The 19,108-nt window shown below is 39.9% G+C and overlaps 2 protein-coding genes across 2 annotated transcripts; both read left to right on the forward strand.

Annotated features, from left to right (window-relative positions):
- The first annotated feature begins 8,034 nt into the window (after window positions 1–8,034).
- On the forward strand, window positions 8,035–12,768 carry katnbl1 (katanin p80 subunit B-like 1). The gene is made up of 10 exons (XM_069657284.1): window positions 8,035–8,149; window positions 8,739–8,877; window positions 9,026–9,063; window positions 9,651–9,933; window positions 10,035–10,150; window positions 10,237–10,287; window positions 10,742–10,831; window positions 11,091–11,195; window positions 11,383–11,476; window positions 12,210–12,768. Exons 2-10 carry the CDS (start codon window positions 8,869–8,871, stop codon window positions 12,240–12,242), a joined length of 819 nt encoding a protein of 272 aa, XP_069513385.1. The 5' UTR covers window positions 8,035–8,149; window positions 8,739–8,868; the 3' UTR covers window positions 12,243–12,768.
- Window positions 12,769–14,051: 1,283 nt separating this feature from the next.
- Window positions 14,052–18,736, forward strand: emc7b (ER membrane protein complex subunit 7b). The gene is made up of 5 exons (XM_069657185.1): window positions 14,052–14,387; window positions 16,417–16,536; window positions 16,679–16,817; window positions 17,433–17,513; window positions 18,404–18,736. Exons 1-5 carry the CDS (start codon window positions 14,155–14,157, stop codon window positions 18,551–18,553), a joined length of 723 nt encoding a protein of 240 aa, XP_069513286.1. The 5' UTR covers window positions 14,052–14,154; the 3' UTR covers window positions 18,554–18,736.
- The last annotated feature ends 372 nt before the right edge of the window (window positions 18,737–19,108 follow it).

Here is a 19,108-nt window from a genome sequence, read left to right on the forward strand (position 1 = left end):
GGAGAAGAGGCTCAAATAAATCAGTGCTTCGGCCTGAAACTGCAAACAAACTTGGCAGAGAACAGACCCAGACAGACTGGATTTCCAGGCACTCTTACAGCATGATATAAACATATGTAGTGTACGCTGTGGCGTTATTACGGATGTTTTGAAGCTGAGATGTGTTTGGTTTCTCTATGGATGATTGTAGTTGGTAGAAACCTCCTGTACTCCACTAAAAAGAACGAAAAAATCTCTTCATAACAAAGAAATTCAAGATTGATTTGTCCACTAAAAAAACAAAAGAAAACCCCCATTTGTATGTAGTTTTTTGTGTAACTACGTCTTCTTTTTCCCAAAAGATATTTCTCATAGGCTTGGAGGAAACAGATAATTAGTTAATGCTTAACAAAAGAGTGCTGCTGCTTGAAATGTGCGAGATAAAATCTGAATCCAAACAACTTCAATGGAATGGTTCCCCGAAGTCCGTGATTATTCGACAAAGTATGGGAACATTCCTGCAGTCAGCTGTGCAGCTGATGCGTGTTAGACATCATTACTGCAGTAAAATTACATCAGTATGTCTCCTTCTGGTCCTCCTGCCTGTCGAAGGCCCTTGTGCCGCCCAAAGAGAAGAAGTAAAATTCCGTAGATGAAAGGATCTTTCGAGGACGATGTAAATATAAGCTTCTACAGAAGTTCTGTCGGTTCGAAGGCCCCAGGGAACTCAACCCCAGGCCTGATGAGTTTGAAACACTTGCTTGGTTTGAGAAATCCCGGGCATCTGTCCCTGAATCATTTGACAGGAATGCTCACTTCGCTGCCACCTCTCCCTTCCTGAGATCTCTGCCATCCCTTTGATTTTATTTGCTTTGCGGTCTGACGAGGACCCAGAATCACCCATCGTGACGGAGAGCGGCTCGGGGAACAGAGTCGCTGTGTGTGAAGCACCTCTCAAAACAGTCTTACATAATGTCAACACAATTACCCACATTAAGCTCTAGTGGCGACAAGTAAATTCAAGGGCAACAGGCCAGAGCCTTTTCCCTGCCTTATCTGAGGGGCTTTTATGGAGGACCAGGGGCATCGGGGACAGGAAAAGACAGATTAGGGAGCAAAGTTGATTCGTCTTAGCAAGTTCAGCACCGTGTCCATTCCCGCTCTGATAAACGAAAGAAGCAGATTAGCTTGCTTGTTTGTTAGCGGCCCCAAAGGAAGGAGCGCTGTGCTTCGACTTGTTAATGGCTTCCGCTGTTTCACACTTTGTAAAGTTGACTTCAGGTCATAGATCTGGCTGTAAGGGCAGGTACTGTTTACTTAATAATGATAAGAAATCAGGCTGGTTTGATTATTGATTGTCACTTTGAAAGGTTCCTTGAATAAATGAACAATGAACTAGCAGCTCTCTTAAGCTGTACTTGAGCATGCTAACCTGCACACTATGACAATGCTGATGTGAAGCAGGTTTTGTTTATTGTGTTTACATCGCAGTTTAGCGTGTTAGCAAGCAAAAATTTGGTAATAAGCAGCAAACGTAACAGTAATATTACTTGCTTAGCAGTTATCTGTTCAAGAAACCAAAGAATTGGACAAACTTGGATGCTTGGTCTCTGCAAGTGATGCGAGTAAACAGTAATTTACTATGGCTGTGGCAACCGTGGACGTCACACATGCAACACTGTCTGGATATCTGGGAAGTGTGCTCCCGCAATTAATGTTTATCGCCATAGGTGCCGCCAAAGAGAACGAAACTGAGATCTTCGAGATCATCACTTTAATGTTGAGATATTTAACTGGATATTTTGATACAAATGGAAAATTTTCAACCTTCTGGTGGGAAAGGAAGGGGATCAAAGTCATCAGGGTTCGTTTGGGGATGGGGTTTTTTGGCAATCCATTCAAGAGTTCTTCTAGTAGTGTGAACCAAAATGGTGGGCCGAGACATTGACTCTCTTAGATTTTTGGAATTCCTGCACCTTCATCAAAGGTTAAGCTTCAGCTTTACCCTGAAAGCTTGAACTGTCAAACTGTCTTTAGTGCATGCGACTAATGAATCAAATTGGTTACAACAATCAGAGCATTAGCAGATGTAAGTGGAATGTGCAGGCGGCGAGGGACTACACCAACTTTAAAGATGCATAAACTGTTTATAGAAAATTATAGAAAGAAAGATGTGCTCCTTTAAGTTGGGTTTGATGTAGTTTGTCAGATGATTTCATCTCATTTAGTGAGCTAATTGGCTGATTTGGCTCATCAATTCATTTAATTTGAGCTCATTTCTTCTCTGGGTGGTTCAAAAATTGCTGCCAAATCTTCCAATTTCACACAAGCTCTTAGTTTTTCTGCCAGGCCCGCCTCAGAGTTGGACCGGCTCTTTGGCATGATTGGTTTAATTTCATCAATTAGCTTTAAAATAATTATCTGGCTAAATAGCTCCAGTTCCATTCACTGCTAACAAGTTTTCTGCCATTACAAGTCATGCTGCTTTTGCTGCACTAATCACTTCCTGTGCGGGAGGCTTAGCCTTTCATGAATATGGAGAGAATCTTTCAGCAGCTCCAGATTAATTTTTTAACACCCTCGGACTCTAACAGGCACTTTATCTGCAGGAAACTTTGTCATATAAATCCTTCCTCACTAATGTAAATCTGCTAAGACTCTTACAGACTGTGTGGGTGGCTGCTTTTGTCTGAGGAAATCCGATTTAGCCGTCCGTGTTTATCTCTGACTTGTTTTTGAGAAGAACTATGTTAAGGACAAGGCCGAGGGGATCAGCTTCTACTCATTGCACAACAATAAGAGAATATAGTCATCAGTAAAGAAATGCAACAGGTGGATATCGCTGATAATCGTTTAGACTTCATATCAGCATTTCTCTTCTAACTGTACAGAGGGATTTTGGCTGCAGGAAATAATTTAACCACAAAGTATGACTAATCTTTTTATGTGCAAGTTAGAATTTACTGTTTTCTATAAAGTGTAGATCCTTAATTCTTTTGTGCTTTTACATGATACCTTCATCCTCTCCAACACAGAAGGCCTGTCCTTCTAGCATGCACAGAGTCAGGCTTAGATTCCATTACTCAGTTACGATAATTGAATCAGTCTCGTTTTTTAAGCCCAAACATCTGTATGCTAATTTGTTTCAAAGCACAACGATGCTGTCTGTAACGACTAACATGTGCTGAGGAGCGTGCCTGCTGCTTCATGTTACAGAACTGACACTGTGAAGTATACAAGGGGGTGACACAATATCATGAACACCTGCACCTCTAATGCAATAGTGCAGGCTTTTTTTTATTACAGAGTCTGTGTTATGTGGGATGAATGCTAGGAATGGAAAGACTCCACGATAAAGCCATAACCTTGAATTAGTATTATTAAATGCCATGTTTGATATATTTGGTGATAGTTTCCCAGTTGTGATTAAGGTGTCGATAAGAACACTATTTACATGACACAAACAAGTCATAGTGTATCTCCAACATGACATTAAGTCAAATCAGCATGAGACTTTGAACTATTAACTGCATGCCTTTGTCTCAAACTGCAGGTGTGTTGTTTACATTTATAATGCACAAGGGGTCTTATTACATGCACAGTCAAGTTGCGTTTCCGGAAGTGTTGTATCCAGTGTTTTTGGTAGTTTGACAACACAATGGTCTAAAACTCAGGATATGTTAGCCTCTTCTAATTCGAGTCTCTCCCAAGTCCCCTTCTTGAAGGAGGTACATTACAAAGTTGTTGGAATTGCTTTCAAGATATCTATTCTTATTGTTGCTCTGAGTGAAAGTAAGACGTCTACTGTACAGCATAAATATATAACAAACAAAGCAGGAAGCAGGACTGACTGACTGACTGAGTGGCATCGCAATGGCGGGTCATGGAGCATATTGGACCTCCACTGATGCGACTCTCTGTCTATTCGGCTCTGGATACTTTGTTCGGGGAGTAGGCGGGGCTGCTCGTCCGCTGCTCGTCCTCTGTCCTCACCTACATCTGCAGCGCGCACCTGCTTTCAAACACGTTGTAATGGCCTCAGAAGGACAGTCCTTGTAACACATTGCCCACAAAAGCGCTTTGAAGTTGTTTCTGTAGTCATCGATCTTTTCTTTGTTTGTTCAGCCGTAGTAGTTTACTGTTTTCTCGCAGTAACATTTGCAGAGACCAGAAAAGCAGCCGCTTAGCTCCGCCTACCCTCTCTGGCAGACCAACCACTGCTGGGTGATGGAAAAGGCGTCACTAACTGGGCGCCACTTGTGATTTTTTCCATGAAAGTCACCACAGACACCCAGTCTGTTATACTGCAAATGCAAAGGCTTTCATCAGTGGGCCATAGGCTCAATCACCATTGTGTTACCTCATTCGGTGATAGATAGTGACTTAACAGACATTTAAATGAAAATCTTGGAGAACTTTAATATTAAGATCAAAGAACCGCTATGTTGAAGCTCAGCCACACAGATGTGCTAGCATGGCTGTAGACTCTGAGTCTCGTTGAACCTCATCGCTGAACAGTAAACCGTCTGAAAATGATGTAACATTCCAGTAACAGCTTTTCTTTTTTCAGTTATTCACAGCATTTGACTAGTGATTAAAATTCTGCCACTGCGCAACGAATTTTCCAAATATTTACCGAAATCCAATCATGCGTCCAGACTGGAACGTTTAGTTTGGATGTTCTTCATACACACCAACTGCAGGATCAATGTAATTCAAATGACTTTGGTTTACTTTCATTTGTATCTCCAAGAACTGGTGTGTTTGGTTTGGTCCGTGCTGCAGCCCTCTGATGCATGATAAATACAAACCAGGCATTTACATTCTTGTGGCTGTCTGGGGAAATACACATCCATGTTTTGGAACGAAGGTAATTGCAGGTGAGTGCCAAAATAAAGGAACATTAATTCTTTCAATATGGTGTAGGAGCACAAAGGGCTTCTTCACCGGGGCTTGGCGTAGCTTCTACAAACATAACAAGTGCATTAACACTAATATACTCCTTTGGAAATCTACATTTCCAGTGTTTATTTGTAATTGTTGAGCATGCTGTTTCCATTTCCACACCAAGATGAGTGTTCTCAACGAGGTGAGAAGTGTTGACAGCTCCAGCCACAGCGAGTGAATATCATTGTTTTCATTGTCATCCACCCTTTCAGTGACCACTCATCAACTGATGAGATCCACTTCCATCAGGGATTGAAAAGCTTCACCACAACGTGATGAAGGCGATCACTCAGAGCTGCTTCGTAGATTTTGGCATTCACGTGGCTGTTTAAGGGTGTCAGTCTCCCGAAGACGTGCCAGGAAATGTTCTTCCTTCATAAAATAAGACAGCAGCCAGAAACCACTCACTCAGCCGGGCGAAATCAAAGATATTATGTAAGTGATCTTTGTAGTAATAGGCAAACACTCAGTCTTTTAGAACTTAAACTTAGAACTTATAAGGTAAAATAAGAGACTGTAGTCGAGCCTCGTATTAAACCTGAAACATGTTGGGAGTACCTTAAAGCAGTAGTTTTGACATCTTGGGAAATACACTTTTTTACATTCATGTCTAAAGTAAGCTAGCAAGTTGAGCTAGCACCTGGTCAGTTCAGCTTAGCACAAAGACCAGAAACAAGTGGAAACAGTTCAACTGGCTCAATACAAAGGTAACATAACCTGGCTAAAAGTTAAATAAATTAAAAGTAATTAATTAACATTTTAGCTTGTGTAAAAACAACAATTTGTCACTTTTACAGGACTAACGTGGGACTATTTTTTGGCCGGGGGGCAGTGACTTCCTGGAGTCTCCACTGGTTTGTCTGCAAAGTGTTACAAGCCAAAAATAGCACATTTTTACACTTCCATTTTTGTCCATCTTCAGCTGTCCTATCAGATAAAGGCCAAAAAAGCCAAAAATATAATCTTAAAAAAAAGATAAAATTCTCTAAGGAACTGTAACAATATGAATATGCCACAGATTTCTTATACTGACCTTGCAATGAGTTGCTGATATTCAAAGTGAGACAGTTAGCTAACAGTTGTAGGCTAAGTCCCACAATAAGCACAAGGTGTAATGATATTTATTGAAGAATTTCACACTAATCATGCAGCAAAGTACAAATTGTATACTTTATAAATTAGAACTACAAACTATAGGGCACAATGTAAGGCCACAAATCTACATAACTGAAAATGCTGAGTCACGCTGCTAGCTTACAGCTCTGCTAGCTACCAAGTGACTACTTTCAAATGTTCTTCAAATAACAAAACTCAAGGAATCATATGCCTATGCTTCAAAGAAGTGAAAAACATGGTACTTACGGACAACTAGTGTCCAAGGAAACAATGTTGTGAGGTAATTGCAGCAGAAGAAGCAGAAGAAATCTGTCCTCTACCACATTTAACTGGCTCTGAGGGAAATTCACTCCTCAAAAGCTAATGCTAATTAACAACCAGGAGGGGGCAGTATCAAAACAAAACTTAACTGAACTGTTTAAATGTACTTTACAAAGGACAGAACATTGCTGCTGCTTTTTTTATAGATGATAAACAGACTGATCTGTTTCCTTGCTTAAGGGTGTGTATTGTGACCACAGGAGCGGATCATTCAATTGGGAGGAACAAAGATATGAATGTAAAATATGTACGGAACAAGTTTGTCAACAGCAGAAAATGAATTCTGTGTGTATCACATTAAACAGGCAGGCAGGTAACCTCAGGCCAACTTCAACCTAATGTTAATATAACTTTATAATTCAAAGCTCATGATAAATAAGGTTTAAAAATGCACCATAACTTATCGGCCTTGCATAATGGGCCTTGCACTTCAGTTTTAAGAGCACAAAAACCTGGAACTCCAGGGTCACCTTCTTACATCAAAGTGAAAGTAAAAAAAAACTCTTCAACACTATCTTGCTTTTAACAGGCTTTATTTCATATTCTTTTATACAGCGCTTTAGTCTAAACAACCTTCATTGGGAGGTCATGAAGGTGAAGACAGCATGAAGGAGTTTTTAAATTAAACTTTTATTCAGGCTCAGCTGGCGTTCAAGGTGCCTGTGAGTTATGAGAAAGTGTTACATATAAAGAAGTTTTTCAGGACTTTACCTGAAGCCGTCTTTTCTGAAATTCTTTAGAGGAAGAAAAGAAAAGGTTCAAAGAGAAGAAGATGATTGGTCACATAATCTTGGATAATTCATAAATAATCTTTTGCAGAAAAATATCATTTAAAGCAAGTCCAATGGATTTGTATTATTCCATATTCAACCTAAAGAGAAAACTATAACCCCGAACTCCATGACTCCCAAAAATCTTTGGTTAAACAATTTAAGACAGATATTCTTCATCCTCTCCTCCAGTCTGACAGATTCAAAAGTGTTCAGGGGGAATAAAGCATGTGAGCTGTGTGGTTTGAGAAGAAGAAAGTAAGCATTTCGTTTTGGACAGCACATACTAGAACAATTTGGGACTTAGAAGAGCAGTGACACACTCTGGTGTCTGTACATAAAAAAGAAGAAGATTAGTTTGTTAGGTTTAAGTTTGTATACCTATATTTTTTATTCCACCCCATTGGCTTGATAACATTAATTTTTAGATTTCAATTAATGATATAAAATAAAATCAACATGCACATTGTGGTATGAATAATACCTAAAGGGAGGGCGTTTTGGACTCCTACTATGTGGAAATTCGCAAATTACCCAGCAGACACATTAATGCATCAGTATTAATAATCCTATAACACAGACTTATAGAAATTACTGTGATATGGACTACCCTGCTCTTGTAAAGTTTCTTTTATGGAGATATTTTTGTACTTACTTCCAGCACTGTTCGATTCTATAATTCATGTAAGGCTGACCGCTTTCACACATTCAACAAATCAATACAATATAGCATTTCTGTATGCATTACAAGCTACATGACACTGGATGGCGCCATGGCACACCAGGATTTAAATATATTTCGTAATGTCCAGCAGTCGTCGCTAAATCTCCCCTTTTTCTTGCCAAAATCAATCCCACAATCCCCACACACACCGGCGGTGTATTCATTTGAATGGTTCAACTGTGAAACGCTCGCGAGCCTGCACTGAGGGGAGCTGCTGCTGAGTTCAACCAGTTTTTCACGTTTTGGATTTACACACCTGTGAAGACCTCAACACAGGTCACACAATGAATCGGTTGGTATTTAACTTCTACTGGTAAAGAGCAAAAGTAAATTGTGAACCACTGTTTATGAAGCCATATGTTTCCTGACTTGCAGAGCTAACCAGCTAGCTAGCTTAAGCTAACACCAGCGGCCCGGATAGTTACTCTGAACGTCTCCGTGTATCCTTGATAGTTAAGCTAACAGTTAAAGCTAACGGTAGTTTTACGCTAGCTAGGAACATTAGCTGACTTTTAGCTTAGGGACGTCGACTATGTCATGTATACAAAGAACAGGAAATATATTAGCTTAACTTTTAGCAACATAAAGTAACATTTTGGCTTCTGTTATAGTTCAGTTAACTAAGCTAACGCTCGTATGATATAGCAAAAGCCAACGCCTCTGTAACTAAAATGTAGCGTTTTGTTTTGTTTATCTCATTTGGATGTTTGCTTTTAGTCTTTTTGCGTCGCACTGCTGCATCTTGGACCACATGCTACAACTTATGTAACAAGCCAACCTGTAGCTTAGTTGTTATGCCACGAGAAGTGACAGTGACTCCAACAACTCCTGCAATTGAAAGAGTTTTACCGATGATGCTTCTACAAATGTTTGTTCAACAGGATCCCTTATTATGGCAGCTGGTAAGCATGACCTGGGAAGCATGTCCGGCTATGGGAAGTCTTTGAGGTTAACCAGTATAAATCCAATGGCTGTCTGCGATCCTGCCCACATCTTTCTGCTGCAAAGAACATGAAGCAGGTACGGGGACATGGGAGCAAATGCCAAAGCTTATTATGTAAATATTTGTCCAGTTGTGTGTTAAAGTATGGTGACTGTGAAGTACAGTTCAGTTGTATTGTAGTAGTAGAGACTAGTAGTGGCCTCATCCCCTATCCTTTTGTTTTAGGTGGATATTGTAAATAAGGAAGAATTAGATAAAGAAAGGTGAGTCTCTGATCCACATCTGTGGGTTTAATCTAATTATGATCACTCACTCACTATATGTTTCCCACAGATCATCACTCAGGTGCTGTGTCCGAAACCGCATACTAACGTACTGCCTACTACATACTCAAACAGTATGTAATGCATACTGCCTACTAACCTGACTATTAGGATGGCGGTGGCATCATACTCAGAGCCGTCTTCTCCGTGATCGTAATCATTTACGTATGTCCGGTCTGATCTCCGGTCCATCTCCGCCATAGTAGAAGCTGAATAGCTGCAATGCATTTTGGGGCGGTTGAGTACAACCAGTGAGCTCCCGTCTCATACTCAAATATCCGGGCATTTCTCGCACACACAAAATTGCATACTATGAGATGGGAACGCATGACATACTCAATTTTACGTCACGGTTAGTATGATTGGTATGATTAGTATGATAGTATGTGGTTTCGGACACACCGTTAGTCACTGGACCATTAAGGCACCTCTCCATTACCATTATCACCATGTATGTGGCTTTGAATTTTATGGTTCTCTAAATTAACAGTTTTGCATCTGGTCGATGTCTACTTTCATTTTGGCAGATTTCAAGTCCATTACGGATCACACAGCCCAGGCAAAGCAAAGCGATCGTCATCTTTCAAGAGGAAGGGTTGTCCAGTGGCGGAGGTGGGCTTGAAGCTGCGCCGCAAAACATCAGATGTAGGCTGTGCCCATGACCGCGGCATGGCCAACAAAGAAAATGAGCTGACGTGCTCCGATGACGTGCGGAGCATGCACTACAATGACAACTGCGGCCTCCCTGTGAACTCTGCAGAGGCCTCCAAGATGGCAGGGGCCAGCTCCAAGTACGGCGACTTTACCGAGGTGACAAGCACAGTAAAAGCAATAAGAAATGATGATAATTATGTTTTGGGGTTGATCAGGGACTAAACCACCTTTTGTGCATTGTTTGTTTTTTCAAACAGCTGACAAAGGACCATGAAGCTATGACTCAAGTCCTTTTCGGAAGGAATCTACGACTAAAAGTGGCACAAACGTTATGGCGAAGAAACGCTAGTGAGTTAGTGGCCTACCTTATAAGGTAAAGCACTAACAGCCAATACTTAATTTTTAAAGTTCTTGAATTCTGCGAGATGCTTCATCTTTAACCATTGTTTGTTTTCCCAGAATTCAAGACACAGGGGTGCTGCTTGACTGCTTACCTGTCTTAACAAACAAGTGAGTCTCATCCGTGTGCATTTTCATGAATCAGGTTCACCTGTAATGATTGGACTTCATGTTTCTGCAAACCTGTATTAATTCAAAAAGTAGTAAACCAACCGTTAAAAGCTTGAAGAAATTGATTTCACATCAAAACAAAATGGAGTAAGGCAGCAATTCCTCTTCTTTCAAAAGCTGCAACCACCACGTTTGGAGTTTTTACTTTCTAATTTACAACTAAAGAGCAAAGTATTTGCAAAGTATTCATATATGAGTGATCTTTCAGCTGTTTTGGCTCTAAAGCATCAACATTTTAATCGTGCTTTTGTGGCATTTTCTCCACATAGACAATAAGTCAGTAAATCTGGTGACAAGTCCATAACTTCTCTTCTCTGTATGTTTCCGCCTCTTCCCACATTAATCATAATCGGCTCACTTTCTTTCCTCTTTTTTTTTCCTTGTTTCTCTTCAGCCTTCAAACTGAAGCACCATGTTTGTCACTTGGCTGCTGCGTCGACCTCATGCCCCTAGTGAAAGTGATTCTTGCCAGTAAATATGAAGAGTAAGTGTCACTGTGGAATTGCACACATGCTTAATGATCTGTGTCCCTGTACTGAGTTAAAGAAGATTGGATTTTTTGTTTTGGTCTTAAAGACGGTTCTCCACTCATCCAAGAAGCATTCGCAAATCTGATAAATAACAAACAGATGAAGCCTCTTGGATGAGAAATAAAAACTTGTACTTTAAGACTTGGGTGACAAAAGTTTCATCTTTGATGTAATGATGTGACAAACATCTACTTTAACTGTCTTGTTCCGCAGACACATAACGGTGGGTTTACACTGGGTTCAATCCGTCATCAGGAAGTGGTGGCCAGAACTTTCTAAGAATGAGAAAAGACTGCGGGACAGTTGTTCAGAAGACAGGTGGGCACACAAACACAATCTTATTGTTCCTTTGTGACAAAAGGTATTTCTAAACTTGACCTCATTAGAACATTAGCATCACAATGTATCCAGAGAGAAGGTGTGCTGGGATTCTCAAAGCCACTTACTGTGGGGTCCTGTGTGCACTAACCACATAGTGAAATTTTAATGTCTATGTATATTTTAGGAATATTGAAATCATGAAGCAGCGGCTAAAGGACTTGTGGAAGGAAGGAGCCCGGCTGTGTTTGGTTCCAGGATCTACGGGAGAACTGGCAAAGGTGAGAAGGCTACCATTACTACTGGGATTATCAGGGATTTCTTTTAATGATGCTGTAGCTCTAAAAGATTTGGACTTGTAAAGTTACAGATAATATATTTCAAATGGATTAATCAGTACTTTAAAATTTGGATTAGTCAAATCTTCAGAGTCAAGCTTTGACTGGGTCATCGTTCTTCCTGTTATGAACAAACCTAGGGGAAAAATACTGCAACAGAGGCAGCCTCTTGGCAACCATTGTGTCACACAGATACTTGTCACAGAACAGTTTCACTAAACAGTACAGGTGCTCCTACTGTATGTTTCCACCCTCTGTTGATTTTAGGTGGACAAAGCCAACCACTCCCAAAGACAAACCCTCAAGGTCCACCATACACTTAATAGCAGAAGCATTTGTAACTTGAGTGGAGCGTTTGTATAGGGGTTGTGGTTGATTTGTTCCATCGTCACATCCTGATTCAAAGTCAACAAGCATCCGACAATAGGAGAGCCGTATCAGGAGATGTTTTAAAAGTATTCTTTGCAGCCAAATCATTATCCCCTTTTTATTTTCAGTGTTTTACAAAGTAATCCAGTTTGTTGTTGTGTTTCAAAGTTGTAAAAAATCTTGTAAATGTAAAAGCTGAAATGTGTGTTTGAACACTCTTGTCTTGACAATATGTAAACCAAGTTGATGTAGGCTGTTCCACTAGCCATGGAAACAACTAATGTGTTATCTTCACTTCATGTTGCAGGCCATCGAGGCTTATCTGTCACAGCTGCCCTAACAGTCGTCAGTGCAGCACTCTGAGGATGTGACCACTACTGCCGCATCATGGCTGTGTTTTAAACTGATAATGATTCCAGAGAAAAGGACTTACCTCTTGAACCTCTATCTGGGACTGATCTTGAGTATTCAGACAACTCCCTCTGTTAGGGCTGGAGACTTTTAAGGGGGGCTGAGAGAGCCTTTCTGCAAAAAAAGGAAAACGAACACAGCAAATGACTGCTTCACATTGAAGTGGACCGTCTTGTGAAGGGGCAGATTTACTGGACCTCCATGAGACTGGGTGTTACGTCGCTCTATGAAGTGCCAAGCTCTTTGTCTCTCACTACAACACTCTTTGCCATTGAATGCAAATGCACATGTGGATGTTATGAATGCTCCGATGTCTTGATGTTTTTGCACCTGGATCCCCTGGAATCAGGCACTTGAATCTGCAACAGTCTTAAGTTATTAGAGCTCCTCTTGTTTTCATTTTGCCTCTTCATTTGACATTCGACTGTATAATGTAAAGTGTAAAAACAAGTGATTCTTTTAATCTTCTTTTAAATAAATTTGATAAAAATCAAATGGGTGTTCTTGTGTTTTATTGTGCTAATAAAGGTACAATAGGAGTGGCCTGTTATATTGCAAAAGTAATTGCATTAGTTCTGTAGGGGGAGGCTCAGAGTAAAACGATTTTAATTTGGTGAATAAAACAGCTACAAAGTAAATGCAATACAGTCTACAAACATACAACACAAACATAATTACAAGTCCCATGTGATTAATACATCACCTGAAGTGGCCAAACAAGTTTTCCAACTTGTTTGTTTTTTGTTTGTGTTTTTTTTTTTCAAATTAAAACTTTATAAGCAAAATTAATGTTTATCTTATGTTTATCAGGATAACAGTTTATATAGTACATACAGCAGAAGCTATAATAAATATATAAAATATGGAGTAAACTACACTGAACAAAAAGACAAATGCAACACTTTTGTTTTTGCTCCCATTTTTCATGAGCTGAGCTGCTGTGTGATAAAACTGCACATTTTAGAGTGGCCTTTCATTGTGGCCAGCCTAAGGCACACCTGTGCAATAATCATGCTGTCTAATCAGCATCTTGATATGCCACACCTGTGAGGTGGATGGATTATCTTGGCAATGGAGAAGTGCTCGCTAACACAGATTTAGACAAATTTGTGAACAATATTTGAGAGAAATAGGCCTTTTGTGTACATAGAAAAAGTCTTAGATCTTTGAGTTCAGCTCATAAAAAATGGGAGCAAAAACAAAAGTGTTGCATTTATATTTTTGTTCAGTGTGACTTTTCAAAAAAAATCTTGTAATATGTGATGATGTATAGCCTACTGTGTGTGACTTTTAAGAGGTTCCTGAAAATGTTAACATGGGTATTGTTAGAAAAACTGTATTTGTTGATGAAAAGAACTTAAGATAAGATAATACTTTATTGATCATCCACACATCCGGGTGTTGCAGCAGTACAAAGACAGAACAGCAAGTAAGTAAATACAGTATAAAAATAAGAATTGATAAAATGATTAAAAATTAAATACGAGGTATATGCAACTGTTACTGTTAACTTCCAATAAATTACATAATGCACCTCTCAATCACAACATTTGTGATAAAAAAAACAAAAAACCTTTGTGGGTATTTACATTTGAAATATAGTGTTACATCTTTATTTGACAGATTTAAGTTGTGTTTACATTCAGACGTACTGTACATCTAGCACCAACGGAAGTGTTAAGCTTTGGTTTGTACAATAAAGTTTTTTTCAAGTGACGTCATTTTCCGCAGAGACAGCTGATGTGCCCTGTCTTCCGCTCCTTCTCCAAATTGCTCTTGAGTACATGTTGACGAATATACAGTTAGTCCTCTTTTTAAATTGTTAAAAAAACAAAAACAAAATGTGGCACAGAGAGAGAATATCGCTGCTGTGGGTTTTTATGCAGGCTGTGCTCGCTGTGGCGTTGTGTTTCACTGATATGGAAACCGGGCCTGGTGCAGGTGTATCGACGCAGCCGAACGGAGATCGGTTCAAAATCGAGGGAAGAGCAATAGTTCCGGGGATTAAAACACAAGACTGGGTCTCCACTGCCAGAATCCTTGTGGAAGGAGAAGAATACGTGGGATTTTTGAGGTAAGAAACAGCCACAGTGATACCTGCTAGCTAGCTAGCTAGCCTGTTAGCGAGACTTGGTAGCATTAGCGTAACCGGTTAGCTCTGTCGTGCGGTTCGGCAGCTGGTGGTGGCAGATGGTAGGTCCTTACTGTCCTCACTAATTTACAGCTTAAAATTTGTGGATGCAACTCATGCCAACTAGGGCACCAACACGGCTTTTTAATTATTACTTCCCTGTCACGGTATTTGTATGTAAATATAAAAATGACAGGGCCTTTAGGTGTCGCAGTAGTCGTAACCAAAACAAACCCAGCCAAGAAGAGAATTGACTTGTTGTAGTCTGTTAACCTTTGATGTATAGGCAGTTATACAGTTAATCAAAGGCCACCAAACTTCATAAGCATTCACTGTCTATTAAGTTTATACAGCGAATTAGGGCATATGGTACGCATTTGTCTAACATGAACGGGTTTAAGATGATAGGAGTTTATCCATAGTGTGAAATACTTCAATTTACTGTATCCTCCACGATATTATGTATGTTTTATATTTCATATTCAGCGTTATTTTACACAAAAGGGTAACTATATATGGATTCAGTGGAAAACAGTCATCAGCTTTTGGTTTCCAAAGCTTAAAATATGGTCATTTTACTCACAATGTCATTTGCGTAATCAAGCTTAATTCAGAAAATATGACATATATTAATGTTTATCAACTACATTACAGTGAAAGAACTACAATCTTTTTAGGTTGTGTTTTATCCGGCACTTTACACAATTTTAGTCTCAAGTGATATCAGTTTGAGTGTCTGACCTCAATTTTTTGATACAAAATACCAGTAGTGCAGCAGTTGTCATGGAAACAGATCCTCCAAAAATGAATTCAGCAAGTCACTGGTCCTTCATGCACATTCACATTTATTCATCTGCCTTAACCAATAGGAACAACAAATACTGCAAACTGCAAAATTACTGTTAGGGTGAACATTTTGCTGTCTTCTTTTTTACATGTTACAAAGTCGTTGCCACTGATGGTGTTCCTCTTCAGAATAACTTTACAGTGTCTCTATAGGGGAAGGCTGGTTCTTTTTCTTACAGCAGAGCCTCAACAGTTGACACTGAATCAACACACCTGGTTTAAAGTTAATTATGTAGACCTATCTTGACCATATGCAGTTATATTGCATTGCACCATGCACCATGTTTTTATAAATCTTAGTCCATTTTGTATTGCAATTTAATTTCACAACAATAATTTTGCATCCTTTGAAATAAGGATGCATGTTTGTCTTGGATTAGGGGCGGCTGTGGCTCGGTGGTAGAGTTAGTTGTCTCTCAATCGAAAGGTTGGGGGTTCGATCCCTGACTGCTACAGTCACATGTCGTCCTTCGGCGAAGACACTGAACCCCAAATTGCTCCCGGTGGCAGAGCCATCGGGTATGAATGGGCATGAATCTGATTGAGGTTTGGCACTTAGGCCTTTGCCATCAGTGTGTGAATGTGACATGTAATGTAAAAGCAGCGGTGAGTGGTCACAAGACTAGAAAAGCGCTATATAAGTACAGTCCATATTGGATTTTTGCCAATATCCAATATTCCAGTATCCAGTATTTTCCACCTCATTTGGCTGAATGCCCATTTATGCAATCCTCCACATCATTGCAGATACTCTATCCTGCAGTGAATTTAACATATTATTAGCTTTTATCACTTTACTTGTAAACATTAACTGGGCAAAATTAGTAAGCTACTTTAACCTAGGGCTAGGTTATATGTAAAACACACCATATTTATTTGTATTTCACTTTTTTGAGGTGCTTATACCTCCAGTTACTACATCAGAGTGTATAATAAATGGCTTTTGCTCATCTGGATAGTTCCCTTGCAAGACCCAAATGAAAACATCTTATCTGCAGAAATGTTCATTTAGGGCCAGTGTGTAATTTAAAGCTTTTATCAGCAGATACCGATGACCGGTCTTACTCCTATGAATTGTACAAGTGCGGTCTTCAAAGCCAATCCCTGTTTCATTCTCTCGTCACAGAATTGATGGAAGCTTTGCTGTGAATGACGTCCCGTCAGGATCCTACGTTGTGGAAGTTGTCAGCCCTAACTATAGATTTGAACCAGTACGAGTTGACATCACATCCAAGGGCAAAATGAGGTAAGGTGTTACTATAGTAATAGGATAAAAAAAACATTATAATGTTTGCTGCATCTTGGTTTAGTAAGCCTTATGTATCCTTCAGTATACCATTTAAAGTCTTAAGTCTGGCCAACTAATGTAACTTGTTGTCATTTCACAGGGCACGTCTTGTGAACTTCATCAAGACTTCAGAAGTCATTCGCCAGCCGTACCCTCTTCAGGTCAGAGCCAGCGGCCCTCAGAGCTACTTCATGAAGAGAGAGACCTGGGGCTGGACCGACTTCCTCATGAACCCAATGGTAAAAAAAAAATAGATGATACTGATCTGAAGTTTCTGAATATGTATGAGGTACGATGGGGTTAGATAGTTGTGCAACAGGTCAGATGATGTTAAATGAATGTAATTAAAGTTTAGTCATTTTGAACAGAAATTGCAGGGATGATTGATGATGTGCTGAGCATATTGTTACCTTACTTGGACACCAGCCTCGCTTTGAGTTTGTTCAATAATCTCTTGATTACTAAACAGTTACCATGTGGTGTGCAGTACGCAGAAGGAAAAGTTAACCCTGCATTTGCACAAGCAAGATGGCTATCAAAACTCGTTAAGCTCTCAAATCAAACGTATGCAGTTGCTTGTTGCATACTGTAAAGTATAGTTGGTCAAATAGATGTACTGTAGAAGTAATGTACACATGCTCATTCCTAATTCCGTCGGTGTAGTTTGTTCAGTGTTGCCAACTTTTTTCCAAATGAAAGTAACTAGCACTAGCTCCAAAAGTCGCTATAAGTTGCCTAATTTGCATATCAGTGATGTCATCCTATAACGCCTAGGGGTTGTGAGCACATGCAGCCCGCTGTTCTCGTGCTCCTGGTTGTCTTGTGTAAAGACATTGTTTTTGTCGCTCCTGCAGGTTATGATGATGGTTCTTCCTCTGCTGATCATTGTTCTGCTGCCCAAGGTGGTCAACACCAACGACCCAGAGATGAGAAAGGTAAAGAATCCATAAAAGCCTCAAGTGTTATAACAGAAATGTTGAACGTTCCTCTTGTAGGGTCTCTAACTGCGATTGGTACATTCTAATTAATTTACTTTACGATGCAATATGATTTATACTTTTATTGTTCTCGTGGGAAAATTGTCTTGGATAGGGATTTATTTAATGGCATTAGATAGTGTATGTTTTTAAAGGAGCAACTCGCCCATGGAAAAAACCACTGTCAGTCAAAGCTGGTGTTCTCTGTAATCGATAGAAGCAATAATATTTAAAATTGGCGCCACAGCTGTGGAGAAAGTTCCTACAACACCCAGCATGCATTGCGCCCCTACCTCTGAAAGGAACGGCCCAGCGAGAGACGCTGGAGTGAAATACTACAGTTTTCCAGTCAAGAACATTGATCGCTGCGGGCGTTACAGAATCTGAAATACGACGAGAATATACCGGTGGATCGTCTAAAAAATCTTCAGGTCTGCAGTCTACATTTCAAACCTGACGATTTTGAACGAGACATGACATCAGAGGCGAGCACCCTAGATTGAGGAAGTGTAGTTAAGCAAGCTCCCTGTCCTCCACCAGACTACGTTAAACGCGCCATCTGGCGGAGGTTTTCCAGGGCCCATTGAAGAAGCGGATAGCGTCCTCCAAAGGCACAGAGCCAAATAGCATTTTTTTTTCTAACATAATGACATTAGCTCCCCATGATAGCATGATAGGACTGAGGTTGAAAATCGGCGAACTGGCCCTTTAATGTGTGAAGCATGAGATTATCACAAGTGTGAGAAATGTCAGTGTGATTGGCTTTGTGATGGATTCCCAGGGTCTGTTCCTAACGTTATAATCCTCCGTCTGTACAGCTGTATTCATTGTCTTACCATCTTTTCCAGGAAATGGAGCAGTCCATGAACATGCTGAACCCCAACCCCGAGCTCCCAGACGTCTCCGAGCTCATGACTAAGCTCTTCTCCGGCTCCAAGGGCTCCAGCAAGGCAGGTGGCAGCAGCAAGGGCACCAGGCCGGCTGTTAAGAGGAGGTAGTACTGTACAGACCTCCTTAATCTGCCTAAAGAAACTCGAGTTATGCCATGGAAGCAAGATTTTTAAGTGTCATTTTTTCCCCCTCCGGGTCTATTGTACAGTTTTCTTTATTGATGGATGTTTTGAGCACATCTTGATTTCTAATATGCTGTTGGAAACTGAAAAAAAAAAAGGGTTTTTTTTTCATACTGCACTGATAGAAATTTCTTAAATCCTGCAAAAGCTGTTATCCTTCATTTGCTCTATTTCTTTCTTTTTGTCGCTCTACTACTCATCCATCTTTTCTGTGCTAACTCTCCAGTGTGCATTTTTCCACTGCTGCTAATTCCACTACCTGAAAGAGATCATATATACAGAGTTTTTCTTGGTTCTTTTTGGATATCAGTAATATGACTGTGAATGAAGATTAATTGAATTTTAAGACTGATAAATTCTTATTTAAAAAGCCTAGATAAATAAATTGCGATGGTATATAACAACTGTGTTTTTATTTCAGATCTTGTTATTTGTTTGAGAGCGAACACATGGCCTTCTCATGTTTTTGAATTACTGAAC

This window comes from Semicossyphus pulcher, unplaced genomic scaffold, assembly GCF_022749685.1.
Source record: "Semicossyphus pulcher isolate SPU_LCO1_2020_fin unplaced genomic scaffold, fSemPul1.0.p SCAF_11, whole genome shotgun sequence".
In the NCBI taxonomy this organism is placed as follows: Eukaryota; Metazoa; Chordata; class Actinopteri; order Labriformes; family Labridae; genus Semicossyphus; species Semicossyphus pulcher.

Bases quoted from the DNA above. Each gene is read 5' to 3' on its own strand.
- emc7b (XM_069657185.1), top strand. From the start codon at position 14,155: ATGTGGCACAGAGAGAGAATATCGCTGCTGTGGGTTTTTATGCAGGCT. The intron at 14,388-16,416 runs GTAAGAAACAGC...CTCTCGTCACAG, and splicing joins GAATACGTGGGATTTTTGAG to AATTGATGGAAGCTTTGCTG. The intron at 16,537-16,678 runs GTAAGGTGTTAC...GTCATTTCACAG, and splicing joins ACATCCAAGGGCAAAATGAG to GGCACGTCTTGTGAACTTCA.
- katnbl1 (XM_069657284.1), top strand. The intron at 10,832-11,090 runs GTAAGTGTCACT...CTTGTTCCGCAG, and splicing joins CTTGCCAGTAAATATGAAGA to ACACATAACGGTGGGTTTAC. The intron at 11,477-12,209 runs GTGAGAAGGCTA...TTCATGTTGCAG, and splicing joins CTACGGGAGAACTGGCAAAG to GCCATCGAGGCTTATCTGTC.